The sequence below is a fragment of the Microcaecilia unicolor genome, chromosome 5 (assembly GCF_901765095.1).
Source record: "Microcaecilia unicolor chromosome 5, aMicUni1.1, whole genome shotgun sequence".
Lineage (NCBI taxonomy): Eukaryota > Metazoa > Chordata > Amphibia > Gymnophiona > Siphonopidae > Microcaecilia > Microcaecilia unicolor.
Window position 1 is genome coordinate 182,116,252 of NC_044035.1, and position 16,481 is coordinate 182,132,732.

The 16,481-nt window shown below is 44.2% G+C and overlaps 1 protein-coding gene across 1 annotated transcript in view; it reads left to right on the forward strand.

Annotated features, from left to right (window-relative positions):
- The window catches only part of LOC115470451 (phosphatidylcholine-sterol acyltransferase-like), a 137,791-nt gene that overhangs the window by 102,098 nt on the left and 19,212 nt on the right, over positions 1–16,481 (forward strand). Inside the window, exon 5 of the mRNA XM_030203643.1 lies at positions 12,124–12,348. Coding sequence (XP_030059503.1) covers positions 12,124–12,348 — 225 coding nt within the window. The remainder of the gene's footprint in view (positions 1–12,123; positions 12,349–16,481) is intronic.

Below are 16,481 nucleotides of genomic sequence, written 5' to 3' on the forward strand. Positions count from 1 at the left end.
AGGCGGGAGCCCTCCGGTCTATGCAGTGCACTATTCAGCTCCTGGAGCTGCTGGGGTTTGTGATAAATTACCCAAAGTCCCATCTCCAGCCAACACAGTCTCTGGAATTCATAGGAGCTCTGCTGAATACCCAGACGGCTCAGGCCTTCCTTCCCGAAGCGAGGGCCAACAACCTCCTGTCCCTGGCTTCGCAGACCAGAGCGTCTCAGCAGGTCACGGCTCGGCAGATGTTGAGACTTCTGGGTCATATGGCCTCCACAGTCCATGTGACTCCCATGGCTCGTCTTCACATGAGATCTGCTCAATGGACCCTAGCTTCCCAGTGGTTTCAAGCCACCGGGAATCTAGAAGATGTCATCCGCCTCTCCACCTGTTGCCGCACTTCACTGCTCTGGTGGACCATTCGGACCAATTTGACCCTGGGACGTCCATTCCAAATTCCGCAGCCCACGAAAGTGCTGACAACGGATGCATCTCGCCTGGGGTGGGGAGCTCATGTCGATGGGCTTCACACCCAGGGACTGTGGTCCCTCCAGGAAAAGGATCTTCAGATCAACCTCCTGGAGCTCCGAGCGATCTGGAACGCACTGAAGGCTTTCAGAGATCGGCTGTCCTGTCAAATTATCCAAATTCGGACAGACAATCAGGTTGCAATGTATTACGTCAACAAGCAGGGGGGCACCGGATCTCGCCCCCTGTGTCAGGAAGCCATCGGGATGTGGCGTTGGGCTTGCCAGTTCGGCATGCTCCTCCAAGCCACGTACCTGGCAGGCGTAAACAACAGTCTGGCCGACAGACTGAGCAGAGTCATGCAACCGCACGAGTGGTCGCTCCATTCCAGAGTGGTACGCAAGATCTTCCGAGAGTGGGGCACCCCCTCGGTGGACCTTTTCGCCTCTCAGACCAACCACAAGCTGCCTCTGTTCTGTTCCAGACTTCAGACACACGGCAGGCTAGCGTCGGATGCCTTTCTCCTTCATTGGGGGACCGGCCTCCTGTATGCTTATCCTCCCATACCTTTGGTGGGGAAGACCTTACTGAAGCTCAAGCAAGACCACGGCACCATGATTCTGATCGCGCCCTTTTGGCCCCGTCAGATCTGGTTCCCTCTTCTTCTGGAGTTGTCCTCAGAAGAACCGTGGAGATTGGAGTGTTTTCCGACTCTCATTTTGCAGAACGACGGAGCGTTGCTGCACCCCAACCTTCAGTCTCTGGCTCTCACGGCCTGGATGTTGAGGGCGTAGACTTCGCTGCGTTGGGTCTGTCTGAGGGTGTCTCCCATGTCTTGCTTGCCTCTAGGAAGGATTCCACTAAAAAGAGTTACTTTTTCAAGTGGAGGAGGTTTGTCGTTTGGTGTGAGAGCAAGGCCCTAGAACCTCGTTCTTGCCCTGCACATAACCTGCTTGAATACCTTCTGCACTTATCAGAGTCTGGCCTCAAGACCAACTCAGTAAGGAATCACCTTAGTGCGATTAGTGCTTACCATTATCGTGTGGAAGGTAAAGCCATCTCTGGAGAGCCTTTAGTCATTCGATTCATGAGGGGCTTGCTTTTGTCAAAGCCCTCTATCAAGCCTCCTGCAGTGTCATGGGATCTCAACGTCGTCCTCACCCAGCTGATGAAACCTCCTTTTGAGCCACTGAATACCTGCCATCTGAAGTACTTGACCTGGAAGGTCATTTTCTTGGTGGCAGTTACTTCAGCTCGTAGGGTCAGTGAGCTTCAAGCCCTGGTAGCTCATGCTCCATATACCAAATTTCATCACAACAGAGTAGTGCTCCGCACCCACCCTAAGTTCCTGCCGAAGGTGGTGTTGGAGTTCCATCTTAACCAGTCAATTGTCTTGCCAACATTCTTCCCCAGGCCGCATACCCGCCCTGCTGAGCGTCAGTTGCACACATTGGACTGCAAGAGAGCATTGGCCTTCTACTTGGAGCGGACACAGCCCCACAGATAGTCCGCCCAATTGTTTGTTTCTTTCGACCCTAATAGGCTAGGGGTCGCTGTCGGGAAACGCACCATCTCCAATTGGCTAGCAGATTGCATTTCCTTCACTTATGCCCAGGCTGGGCTGGCTCTTGAGGGTCATGTCACGGCTCATAGTGTTAGAGCCATGGCAGCGTCGGTGGCCCACTTGAAGTCAGCCACTATTGAAGAGATCTGCAAAGCTGCGACGTGGTCATCTGTCCACACATTCACATCACATTACTGCCTCCAGCAGGATACCCGACGCGACAGTCGGTTCGGGCAGTCGGTGCTGCAGAATCTGTTTGGGGTGTAAATCCAACTCCACCCTCCAGGACCCGCATTTATTCTGGTCAGGCTGCACTCTCAGTTAGTTGTTCTTCGTAGGTCAATTTTCTGTTGTATCCTCGCCGTTGCGAGGTTCAATTGACCTGGGTTCTTGTTTTGAGTGAGCCTGAGAGCTAGGGATACCCCAGTCGTGAGAACAAGCAGCCTGTTTGTCCTCGGAGAAAGTGAATGATACATACCTGTAGCAGGTGTTCTCCGAGGACAGCAGGCTGATTGTTCTCACCTACCCTCCCTCCTCCCCTTTGGAGTTGCGTTTTCATCATTTTTGCTTGTCATTCAACTGGCGGGAACGGTCGCGCACAGGCGGGAAGACGGCCGCGCATGCGCAGTGGGCGTGCCCTGCGTGCGGACCGCCCGCGAAGCTTCTTCCGGTTGGTGGGGGCTGCCGCGGACGTCACCCAGTCGTGAGAACAATCAGCCTGCTGTCCTCGGAGAACACCTGCTACAGGTATGTATCATTCACTTTCTCTCCCAATTTACCTCAGCCAGAGAGAATAGTCTGCTTTCCAAATCATTTTAACCAAATATTTCTACTTTTCCTTCTGCTTCTGAAAACGTCCTACATATGTTTGCTGATCCTGCAAAGTTGAAAAAGGAACTTTGGCCCTTATATTATTTTCTTGTTCTAACACCTATACTTTTTGGAAGGAAATATGGAAAGTTATCTAGTCCATATTTCAGATTCACTTAGAAATCACCTACTCAATTGTAATTTTAAAATCAAGGGGTCATTTTTGGTCACCTTCAGCATTATGCCTGTAGATTTGATGCGGGGCCGTATTTGGGCACCAGCACTGAATACCTTGATTTGCACAGCTGGCTATGACTTATCCAATATTTATTTATTTATTTGTTTGTTTGTTTATTATGACATTTCTAACCCACATTTTCCCCCAAAAAGCCCAGGTTCAATGCGGCTTACATAACAAATTAAGAAGAAGCATTACAAGATATCTATATAAATAATTCTCACCTCCAATTCTGAAGCTCACAGTGTGGCAGGGAAACACTGAAGCCCTGTACTGTTGTAGCCTGTCAGCACCACTCACTCTCACTTTCACTCATACACCCGCCCTCAGCCACGCCCCATCCAGACATAATTCGCAACCCTAACGTTCGAATGAAGGCCCCAAGCTCCACCCACTTCCATGAAGGGTTCGTAACTTCATGGTGGTGAAGCCTCTCTACTCACCATGTCTCTTGGTCACGCCCTCGGGTTGACCGTGATGACGTCACGGCCGATCTGCGTACATTGTTACAGGTTCGTCGGCACCGCTACTGTCAGCGACCGCCGCCTGCGAATGTCCATCAGGGAAAAGGAGATGGGTGACGGCTGTGGCCGGCAAACGGTGTCTGCCAGCGAATCGGGAGCAGGGACCCACACAACACCTACTGTTCAACACCTCTGTGTTCTCACTTACATATAACGATCTCCACCCCCCCCCCAGGGCAAGGCTGCTTCTCGCTCTCCAAACGCGCCTCCAGCCCAGTGGTGTAGCCACAGGTGGGCCTGGGTGGGCCGGGGCCCACCCACTTAGGGCTCAGACCCATCCAACAGTAGCACATGGTAATGAAAATGCTGCTCTCCACAATACTGGCACCTTCGCATGCTCAGTTTTCAGCGCATACCTGCTGCAGACTACCAAGGTGGAGACTGGAGAGAAGCATTTTCCTACCAGCTGAGATATTTTTTTGGTGTGGGGGTGGTGGAGAGAGCATTTGGTGCCCACCCACTTCTTGCCTAGGCCCACCCAAAATCTGCTGTCTGGCTACGCCCCTGCTCCAGCCTCTATCACCCCTCCCCCCACCAACTCGCGCTGACGCAACCCCATCCCCCTGCCCACGACAGCTGCCATCTCCCAAACAGCCTGCCTCAAGCAGGCTGGGACCGATGCTACTCCCAACTGCACCCTTCTCTGTACGACGTTCCAGCACAACTACCACTACACTGCAGCTGTGGCACAGGGGGCCTGAAATAGCATTCTGCTGCAGCTGCAAACACCAACGTCACACTTGGCCCTACATTTTACTGAGGGAAGACAAAAGGACACCAGATGCTACACAATAGGTAAAGCAAACCACAAAAAAACAAAACCCACACACAACATACACACACACTGAACTCACTTTCACAAACACTCTCTCTGGACCCAGGGTTCTGCACACAGGAAGTACAGAATGGTAAACCACATTGGCAATTCGGGGGACAGCAGCTATTACTTGGCAGGATGCAGTCACACACACATAGATACTCCCCCCTACCCACCACTTCGCAACACACTCTCTCACATTCACACACACACCTATGTGACACACATGATCTGTCACACACCCGCCCCCCCCTCTGTCAATCCCCCCCCCCCCCCCATGCAGGACATGGATAGATGCACACTCACGCTCTATCTCTGTATCGCCCTACCCCCCACCAACGCTCAATCCCCTCCAAGCCCGGCACACTCGCACATTCACTCTCTCTCATACAGTCACTCTCAAGCACACTGTCTCACACATACATACTCTGAGGAAAAACCTTGCTAGCGCCCATTTCATTGCTTTCAGAAACCGGCATTTTTTCCTAGTTAATATTAATACAAGAATACAACTATTTAAAAAATTATTTTCATATTAGCTAATGAAGTGGGCTTTAAGTAAGCTTCTAAACGACATATAATCAACTGAGTGTCTGATATACTTGGGTAATGAGTTCCAGAGTTTGGTACTTTGGTAAGAAAAATTATATTCATATTATATTCATATTCAACTCTTAACCGCCTAAGTGAAACTGGAGAAAGATAGGACTGAGTTTTATATAGTCTGATTTGTCCAGTTAACTTAGGAAAATAAATGCAAAATATCAGCACTTAACCATATAAGTTCTGACTCCACTCCTGAACTGCCTACAAAATAGCCACCTACAGCTTTAGCAGATAGTGCTGATATTCAGCGGCATTAACCTCTCCTGCCCAGTTAAACCACTTTGAATATCAACCTCCAAATGACCTTTCTATGTCGCTCACAGCGAGAGTGACAAAAAAATGGAGTAGCAGATGATGTCCAAAAAATTGTGGCTTTATTACAACATCCAAGACACGACAGGAGTCGTGTTTCGGCCTAGGCCTTCCTCAGGAGTCTTCTAGTTTGTACTCCGTTCATACATTTATTTGATAGAAGCAAGCAGCAAGGTATCAGATAACATGCACATTTCATTAAGGCTTGCTTAGAATCCTCATACATCCAATAGAAAACTCCTGAAGAAGGCCTTTTTAGGCCGAAACACAACTCATGTTGAGTCTTGGATGTTGTAATAAAGCCACAACTTTTTGGACATTGTCTGCTGATCCATTTTTTTTGCCACCCACGCTGTGTTTGACTTGTTTGTGTGACTGCAAGGGTTGCTGTTTCTCTGTTTGTTTTTGCCCTCTCTATGTCACTTTCACCTTTGTAAGTAAAACATTTTGATATACCTTTATCTATCACACAAAAATTGATTATGAATTGCTGGAAAGATAATAAGTCTCCTTTTACAAAGGTGCTCTAGTGTTTTTAGCGCATGGTAAAAATTAGCATGCGCTAAACGCTACGACGCCCATAGGAATATAATGGCCGTCTTAGCATTTAGCGTATGCTAAAAACACTAGTGCGCTTTTGTAAAAGACCCCCATAGTTTGTTAAGCATGCACTTCTGGTGCCAGTCTATCCTTAAGGTGCAAAAGTGTGAAATGACTATGGTTGATAGAAACAATTCCAATATAGCTGCAAATAACGTCACAACGCAACTATGTATAAATGCAAATTTGTTTATTCATCTATTTATCATATCATATAAACCAAAATATCACATAAAACCACTCATCCAATCACACTACTCATGCTCGCTCAATACATACTTGCTCATCTACTCATCAAACTAATCACACCTCTCTTAAATCATTAACCAACTGTTTTGTCTTCACTGTTATACCATTTCGGGTTACACCAATACCCTGTGAACAGTATTGAATCACCACACTCTTATAGTTCTAAACCTCACCAAACATTAAATTCATGCAGAGTCACTGCTGTTCACGTCTCTATATATAGCGTTACCACTTCTTGTTATTTGTCCATGTCCATATGCACTGCAGAATGTTCCTAAAGTTGGTGTGGGTTCAATGATTCAATCCTTCAGTCAAGCACATATGCATCAGTTCCTTCAAGGTTTTAGTAAAATTCCATGTATTTTCGATGTTCACCAATCACAGCATGTATGGTTGTAAACTCGCCAACTCGCTTGTGTAGTTCTTGTCGCTTGCCAATATCCCATATCACTTCTATTGATCTTTTATGACCCTACACGGTGCCATGTTTCGCTCTAAAGGAGCGTCATCAGGGGTCTCTATTCGCTACTACAGAGCATCATCAGGAATCTGTGTGATTGGAATACAATAATTGTAAAACCTCCTTTTATCATAAACATCCCTTTCATGCTGGCTTTTACTTACCAGCCTAAACATTTCACTCACAAATTATACCCAAACTTTTCTCTCATAAATCTAATCAAATTCACTGACCTTCACGGACTGGGTTCTTTGCAGAAATTATTGCTGCACTACTGGGGGGCACACGCCTGTTTAGTACGATGGAAGGGATTTCCCACCTAGATTGGAATGATATACAGCGAGTTCATAAATTTCTGATCAGATCTGAATTTCATGCTATGACGCTTCTCGAATATTGCAGAGTGCAATGAGTCCCTCGTGGGCTTCGTTTGTACAAAGAGCCTCGGTTCTTAGAAGATCTTGATTATGTGACTTGGTGAAATGATATTATTTCCCATTGCTCCTTAAATTTGATGCTCATTACCATAGAAAATTTGAATAAATTAATATCCAGTACTAGAGATGAATTGGATGTTAAACTAACTGATATAAAGAAACAGATCTCTGTGGAGACATAAGAGCAGAAATATAAGGAGCACATGAAAGCGATGAAGCGTTACAAGCATGAAATTAGAACGCAAAAGGTATTGAAATTTAAACGCGATGAGCAGGACTACACAAAAGGTTTTGTGTACCCCTGGATGGACTGTAGCAGAAAGTCCAGACGAAATCGTAAAAACAAACGGGTGACTTTTCTGAACTCGTCTAGTGATTCCTCAGGTAAGGAAGGTCCAGCCAGTAGTGATAATCACTCCGCAGTGGCCCAGGTGGATAATGATCAACCACAAAATTCCAATTTTTTACCAGTGCCAATCAGAGAGACGAGGTAGCACCCACGGGGCCAATAGTACGATCCAAAAGGCAAGGGAAGAGGACACAAATTTAGTTTTTAATTTATCCTCTAGACAATTATCTGATACTCAGGTACAGGTGCTGAATCTGGGATCTATTTTTGTACCAACCCAATTTCATGACCCTTTTGACGTTAGGGTATAGTTGCATAAATTCTTCCGCAAATTAAGATTACGTTTACATTTTTCAGACACAAATGATAGAGATATTGATGACAGTATGTCACATGATTACGAAGGGTCTGGCCAGATGTTCTTGCAAAAATTTCACCTACCGTCCACTTGGGTCTAGCAAGGCCCATTAGACCCCACCTTGGCCACTTTCCAACAGTGGGTTTTGCTTGATGTAAAATAATTGGAAACTCGGTTAAGTGAAGGATGGTCAAATTTAACTAGGTCACAACTGCTAGCTCTTACTGATTTGCAAAGAGACACACCTATCAAAATACTTAGAGCAGATAAAGGTGGAGGGATGGTAGTACTTAACAGGGCAGATTATGAACAGGAGGCGAGAAGACAGCTATCAGATAGTTCTTTCTATCGTGAACTTAACAATGACCCCACTAGCATCTATCAACAGCAAGTGCATGTGCTACTCACAACAACGTGCTGTGAGGGCACTTTATCTAGACAGGAGTTGAGATATTTATACAATCGGTTTCCGAAAATTCCTGCCATATATTTTGCACCAAAAATTCACAAAACTCTGATTAATCCACCAGGCCGGCTAATAGTATCAAGCCGGGGCTTGTTGTTTGAACTGCTATCTCAGTTCGTTGATTTTCATCTAAGGCCCTGTTTAGCACAAATACCCTCATATGTTAAGGATTCGGGACATCTTTTATAACTTTTAGAGCAGGTTCAGATAAGAAATGACCTATGGTTAACATTGGTCACTTTAGATGTTAGAGCCCTGTATACAAATATCCCACAGCAAGGTGCAGTTGATATGGTTGACCATCAGTTGAGTGCTTTATTGTTATCAGCTCGTAAGAAACTCTTACTGTTGGAGATGGCCAAGTTGGTAATTTATAACTATTTTTTCGTGTTCGGTCAGCAGGTGTACCATCAAATAAAGGGGGTCACCATGGGGGCCACAGTAGCCCCCACAGTGGCCTGCCTTTACATGACACAATTTGAAAGTCTGCATGTGTACCCCTCCAGTGGCATACCAAGGGGGGGGGGGGCGGTGGGGGCGGTTCGCCCCGGGTGCACGCCGCTGGGGGGGTGCCACGCCGGTCAGCATCATCGGTTTCCATGCTCCCTCTGCCCCGGAACAGGTTACTTCCTGTTCCGGGGCAGAGGGAGCATAGAAACCAACGACGCTGACCGGCACGCAGCACCCCTCCCCAGCGGCGTGCACCTGGGGGGGGTTCTTTCACCGGGGTGGCGGGTGTCCCTTCGCCGGGGGGAGGGGGGTTGTGCTGCATGGAGGGGGGGCGCTGCACCCGGGGAGGCGGGGCGCATCGGCGATCCGCCCCGGGTGTCAGCGCCCCTCGGAACACCACTGTACCCCTCTACATTCTTTGTGGATGTGGTGGGATGATATAGATACATAGACAACGTTTTTTTAATATGGAAGGGCACGAGATCAAATTTGGAAGATTTCTTAGAATATTTAAACCACAGGGATAGCAGTATACAGTTTGAACATTATATAGGTGATTCTGAGGTAAATTTTCTGGATATTCACATTTTCCTGGTCCGAGCCCAGATTTAGTACTAAATCCTTCCATAAGAAAACTGACCTCAACTCCATTCTGCATTACCGCAGTCACCATCCAGTGAATTTGAAAAATAGTATTCCCAGCAGTCAACTTTTAAGGGTGCGGAGATTATGTAGTTCACATAAGGTGTATCAGCATCAGGCGGAGCAGATGCTGGTTCGTTTTAAAAACAGAGGATATCCATCTAAAATTCTATGTAAGGCCGCAAAAAGAGCTTTTAACATGCAGCCAGAATGGTATACTTCTCCTATGTCGCAAGCTGCAACACTGTATGTCTAACCTGTGTGTTGCCTTACACACAGGCTTCCACTTCGATAGTTCAAATTATTAGAAAACATTGATCTACTTTAACCATACATCCACAATTCCAACAGCTTCTTCGTTTTGCCTTCACCAGAGGGCGTAATTTGGGAGAAGGGCTGATGCCTCATATTAAAGGTTTAAATTCACATGTAGAGGAGAGAGAGAGAGAGGGGACATTATAGGTGTAGACATTGTGTATATTGTACATATATTTTGCAGGTAACGGATGTTAGTATTCCACACACACAGGGACAGGTGTTTCAATTAAGGAATCGCACAGATTGCAATACGGCGAAATGTGTCCATGGGATCACCTGCCCCTCTGGTTTGTGGTACATCGGCCAGACCACACGCAAAGTCAAAGTTCGGACAGCAGAGAATTTAAGCAACATTCGATTGCTCCGTGTTGAGGCTCCTCTGGTCTCTCATTGGCAACGTTGTAAGCCACCGTATACAGGATTTACAGTTTATGGTATTGCAGACGGTGTCTGCACCGAGGGGGGCAATGTTCCACTGATATTGATGAGAAAAGAGCAACGTATGATCTTTCCGTGGAACACTGTAGCACCCTATGGGTTGAATAAAGAAATAGAATGGGTAGGCTTGTGATGGATAAGGGTATTTAAAGGGAGTTTCCAACCTCGCAGTTATGCGCATGTGTGGGCGTTTTTTATGAGTGTCCTGTTCCGCAGTGCATTCAGGTTGGACATCCCAGTCGCCCGTGAAAGTCAGTGAATTTGATTAGATTTATGAGAGAAACTTTTGGGTATAATTTGTGAGTGAAATGTTTAGGCTGGCAAGTAAAAAGCCAGCATGAAAGGGATGTTTATGATAAAAGGAGGTTTTACAACTATTGTATTCCAATCACACAGATTCCTGATGACGCTCTGTAGTAGCGAATAGAGACCCCTGATGACGCTCCTTTAGAGCAAAACACGGCACCGTGTAGGGTCATAAAAGATCAATAGAAGTTATATTGGCAAGCGACAAGAACTACACAAGCGAGTTGGCGGGTTTACAACCATGCATGCTGTGATTGGTGAACATCGAAAATACATGGAATTTTACTAAAAACTTGAAGGAACTGGTCCATATGTGCTTGACTGAAGGATTGAATCATTGAACCCACACCAACTTTAGGAACATTCTGCAGTGCATATGGACATGGACAAATAACAAGAAGTGGTAACGCTATATATAGAGACGTGAACAGCAGTGACTCTGCATGAATTTAATGTTTGGTGAGGTTTAGAACTATAAGAGTGTGGTGATTCAATACTGTTCACAGGGTATTGGTGTAACCCGATATGGTATAACAGTGAAGGCGAAACAGTTATTGATTTAAGAGAGGTGTGATTAGTTTGATGAGTAGATTTGAGCAAGTATGTATTGAGCGAGCATGAGTAGTGTGATTGGATGAGTGGTTTTAAGCTATGTGATATTTTGGTTTATATGATATGATAAATAGATGAATAAACAAATTTGCATTTATACATAGTTGCGTTGGTGAAGTATATTGATAGAAAGAATTGCCATCAGGCTGCCTATTGGAAGATACTTATCTGAAAGCCAGCAATGACTGTTGTAACTCTCCTAGCTAATTTTGGTAGGAATAGTTCTAGCATATTTATGGTATGGGGAACTGGCACAATATGAAACAGATATGGTGGACTGTTGAGTTTGTCATCGATCACACAGCACTTGTATTTTGATGCATACAGATGATTGGAGGTGGTGTATTTAACCAGCCAACGGAGGGTCAATAGACACACAGTGTTTTTCCATCGAAGAGCAGTCATCCAGCGTTTAAGTGTAAACACGTCTACAGTGACCAAGCGGAAGGCGTGGCGTCTGTAGGAAAAGGACTATTTAGCTGGCAGGACTGAGTTCTGATCCTTTGTGCATGATATAATGTATAAGTATAGTAAAACATATGTAAAATAAGAAACAGCATAAGTATGCAGTTTAAAATGTAAAAACAGTTGATTTGTATTCAAATACAGGTGGTGCAAGGTGAGTGGAATGTGTGAGGTTTTAACATTAGGTAGCAGTGCTAATGAGGTTAGTGGGCATTGCAATACAATAAAATGTTCTTGTGAAATGAAAAAAATACTGGAGTCTTTGTGTAATAGATATTAAAAGTGGCTCTGGAATCAAAAGAGTTATCCCCTAATTAGTAATTTTGATATTAATGCCTCACCAATTGTTAACCTGTTTATTCTTTTTGATATTGACATAGATTTGATTTTGTTTGAATGTTTATTGATATCAGAATTCATAATGAAACCTGGAATAAATGCTGACTGTGGTGTTTAAATATTGGCTCATAAATGTTTGTTTAAAAATGCGCTATTTTTACATTGTCTTTTCCATTCTTTCACTCATACTTTCTTCCTGTCTTATCTTTCTTACTCATGCTTTTTTCATTTATCTTTCCCACTCCCTGTTTTTGTTTGCCTTGCTCTCTATTCTTTCACACTCTCCCTTCTTTTTTCTCTCTGGTTTTATTAGATAAACAGGAAGAATACTTTGACAAGCTGAAGGACCTGATTGAGGAGATGAGAGACAAGTACCAGAAACCTGTGTTTCTGATCGGGCACAGTATGGGGAGTTTGTATCTCTTGTACTTCCTGAAAAAACAGCCTCAAGAATGGAAAGACACATACATCAAGGGCTTCATTTCCCTCGCAGCTCCCTGGGGTGGAGCCGTCAAATCCCTACTGGTGCTGACCTCAGGTGGGATATTCTCCTGATTGTATTGTCTTCAAGAATGGCTTAGGATGATTGGTATATGCCATGTGAGGCCTGTTCTCTGGACTCTGCTTTGTTATATACTTGAATCTCATCTCAGACCTCTGTTCTTGGGTTGGCCTAGGAAGAGATTCTGATATTCATTCTTAACTTTTGGTGATTTTTAAACTCAACTGCTGACTGATCGCAGACTGACATTCGAATTTCCTTTTGTCAAATTACATAGGACCTTTGCTGTAATGATCCTCACGGTGGAGAGGGGACTGGAAAACAAAGGAAAGCTGTGTTACATATATTCAGATATGATTTACCATGTTTCTTTTGTAAAGGAACCTAATAGATTGCCCATTGGGTTTTTTTTTTTCCTGCTGTACTTTCTTCACTGCACTTTTGATTCCCTCTCCTCTGTTGCTTGCTATTTTTAAGGCTATTGGCCTGTCTGAAAATTGCTTTTCTCGGACTGGTTCAAAAGTACACCCACAGAGCCTTATTTAGTTTGAGAGAGAAATACAGCATATAAACATGGCACTTTCAAAAATATTCTTACAATTCTACATCCCCTCCACTGCCCACATAAATAGGAGCTGTACAATACACCAGTACATGTGGGGATAATTTTAGAACAGGGCACTTATGTGAGAAATTGAAAAAAAACACCTACTTTAAGCCTATTTTATAAAAGCAACATTGGCACCTATATGCCTTTATAAAACTGCCTCTTGTAACTATCTAAACTAACAAAAAATAAAAAGTGAGGTAAAGGAGGGTATTGGAGCTAAAAGAACATCCTTCAAAAAATGGAAGAAGGATCCAACTGAACATAATAGGAAACAGCATAAGAAATAGCAAGTCAAATGCAAAGCACTTTGAAAAGAAGCTTGCCTTAGAGACAAAAAAACTTAATAAAAACTATCATAGGTACATTTGAAGCAGGAAGCCAGTAAAAAAAAAAAAATCAGTTAGATGACTGAGGGGTAAAGGGGGCAATTTGTGAGAACAAGGCCATCGCTGAGAGACTAAGGTGCTCATCTATGTAACTTTTTAAGTCTATGTGCTTTGAAAATGAGCCTCTTTATGAATTCTATGCTTCAGTCTTCACTGAGGAAGATGTGGGGAGATAGCCATGCCAGGAATAGTATTTAATAGTGATGAGCCAAAGGAACTGAAATAAGTCTCTTGACAAACTAAAGAGTAACAAATTACCTGAACCAGATGGTTTACATTCCAGAGTATTGATAAAAGTAAAAAATGAAATTACAGATCTATTATTAGTAGTTTGTAATTTATCTTTAAAATTAAGGGCCCTGTTTACTAAGCAGCATTATAGGTGCATTAATGTTTTTAACGCATGTAAACCACTTACGTGCCTACAATATCGCCATAGGCACCTACATGGTTAGTGTGTGCGCTAAGTATAGGTGTGCTAACAACACTAACACACCTTAGTAAACAGGGCCCTCAGTCACGCTGTAGGCATACTAGTGTTTTTAGTGCACGCTAGCACTAGAGGCACCCATATATTTTCAATGGTGTCTCTAGCGTTAGCGTGCACTAATTTTTAGTATGCAATAAAAACACTAGCGCACCTTAGTAAACAGGGCCCTGAGTGTGGTACTGGAAGATTGGAGGGTAGCCCAGGTAATTCCAGTTTTTAAAAATAGTTCCAGAGGTGACCCAGGAAATTATAGACTGGTGAGTCCAACGTCAGTGCTGGGCAACATGGTAGAGACTTATAAAGAACAAAATTACTGAATATGTAGATAGGCATAGATTAATGGGACATATCCAACATGAATTTAGCTAAGGGAAAATCTTTCCTTACCAATCTGTTGCATTTCTTTGAAGGGGTAAATAACTATGTTGATAAGGGTGAACCAATTGATTTTGTGTATCTGGATTTTCAGAAGGCATTTAACAAAGTACCTTATGAACAATTTCTGATGAAGTTAAAATGTCGTGGGATAGGAGGCAGTGTCATATGATGAATTAAGAACTGGTTAAAAGATAGAGAACAGAGAGCAGGGTTAATAGGTCAATATTCCCAGTGGTAGGGTTCCCCTGGGATATATGCTAGGATTACTGTTTTTCAACATATTTATGAATGACCTGGAAGCAGGACTAATGAGTGAGGTGGTCAAATTTACTAATGATACAAACAGGCTCATCTTCAAAAGAGAAGGACGTCCATCTTTCAACATAAATCGGAAGATGGACATCCATCTCCCAGAGACATCCAAATCGGTATAATCGAAACCCGATTTTGGCCGTCTCCAACTGCAGTCCGTCGCAAGGACGTTCAAATTTCAAGGGGGCATGTCGGAGGCGTAGTGACGGCGGGACTTGGGCGTGTCTAACACTTGGACGTCTTAGACCCATAATTGAAAAAACCAAGGACGTCCATGACGAACACTTGGACGTTTTCACCCTAACTTGTTTTTTTACGAATAAAGCACAAAAAGGTACCTGAAATGACCAGATGACCACCGGAGGCAATCGGACATGACCTCCCGTTACTCCCCCAGTGGTCACTAACCCACTCCCACCCTCAAAAAACATCTTTAAAAATATTTTGTGCCAGCTTCTGTGCCAGGCTCAGATGTCATACTCAGGTCCATGACAGCGCATGAAGGTCCCAGGAGCAGTTTTAGTGGGTACTGCAGTGCACTTCAGACAGGCAGGCCCAGGCCCATACCCCCCCTACCTGTTACATTTGTGGAGGAAACAGCGAGCTCTCCAAAACCCACCACAAACCCAATATATAGGTGCCCCCTTCACCTGTAAGGGCTATGGTAGTGGTGTACCGTTGTGGGTAGTGGGTTTTGGGGGGGGGGGTTGGAAGGCTCAGCACACAAGGTAAGGGAGTTATGTTCCTGGGAGCATTTTATGAAGTCCACTGCAGTGCCCCCTAGGGTGCCCGGTTGGTGTCCTGGCATGTCAGGGGGACCAGTGCACTAGAAAAGCTGGCTCCTCCCACGTCCAAATGGCTTGCCGAAAGTCAAAGACGTCCAAATTCAAGGATGTCCAAATCTAGGGATGTCCAAATTTAAGGACGTCCTTGGATTTGGACGTCTTTGACGGTATTTTCAAAACGAAAGATGGACATCCGTCTTGTTTCGAAAATACGGTTTTCCCCACCCCCGGATTTGGACGTTTTACAAAGACGTCCAAATCCAAACATAGACATTTCTTTCGAAAATGCCCCTCAGTGTTATTCAATCACAAGAGGATTGCAAAAAGTTATTAGAGTGGGAGACTGGGCATCCAAATCGCAGACGATATTTAAATGTGAGCAGGTGCAAAGCATGCATGTAGGAAAGGGAAACCCAAACTATACACGATGCAAAGTTCCACATTAGGAGTCATCACCCAGAAAAAGGATCTAGGTGTTATTATTAACAATACGTTGAAACCCTCTGCTCAGTGGGCAGTAGTGGCTAAGAAAGCAAATAGAATGTTAAGAATTTTAGAAAAAGTATAGAGAACATATTGTTCCAGGATGTTGACAGCACCTTGAATATAGTGTGAAATTCTGGTCACCACATCTGAAAAAAAATATAGTGGAATTAGAAAAAGTATATACAAGGGTGACCAAAATGATAAAAAGGATGGAATGACTTCCCTATGAGGAAAGGCTAAAGAGGCTAGGACTCTTCAGCTTGGAGATGGCCACTGAATATCCCCTTCTGGTCTACTGATTGGGTTTAAGTGAGCAGGAACCCCCCCCCCCCCCCCTGTTGAATATTCACCATGAAATGTGTGCATAAAAAATAGACACCTATATTTACATGATATATAAACAGGCATTTCCAGGAGTGAAGGATAGGCAGAATGAGTGCAGGATTGGCACTTATTTTGTAAAATAGCTACATATGCACCCAATTGCACCTGCTTCAGAATAGGTGAAAATATGTATGCATAATTTTCCTGGATTAATTTTATTTATTTATTTGTTACATTTGTATCTCACATTTTCCCACCTATTTACAGGCTCAATGTGGCTTACAATGTACCGGAGAGGCGATTGCGGACTCAGGTGTAAGCAATTACATAGTGAAGTTGTGGTAAGATAAAGTTCATGTGGTATAGCCACATAAGGGAATCGTAGCTGGAAGGGTTGT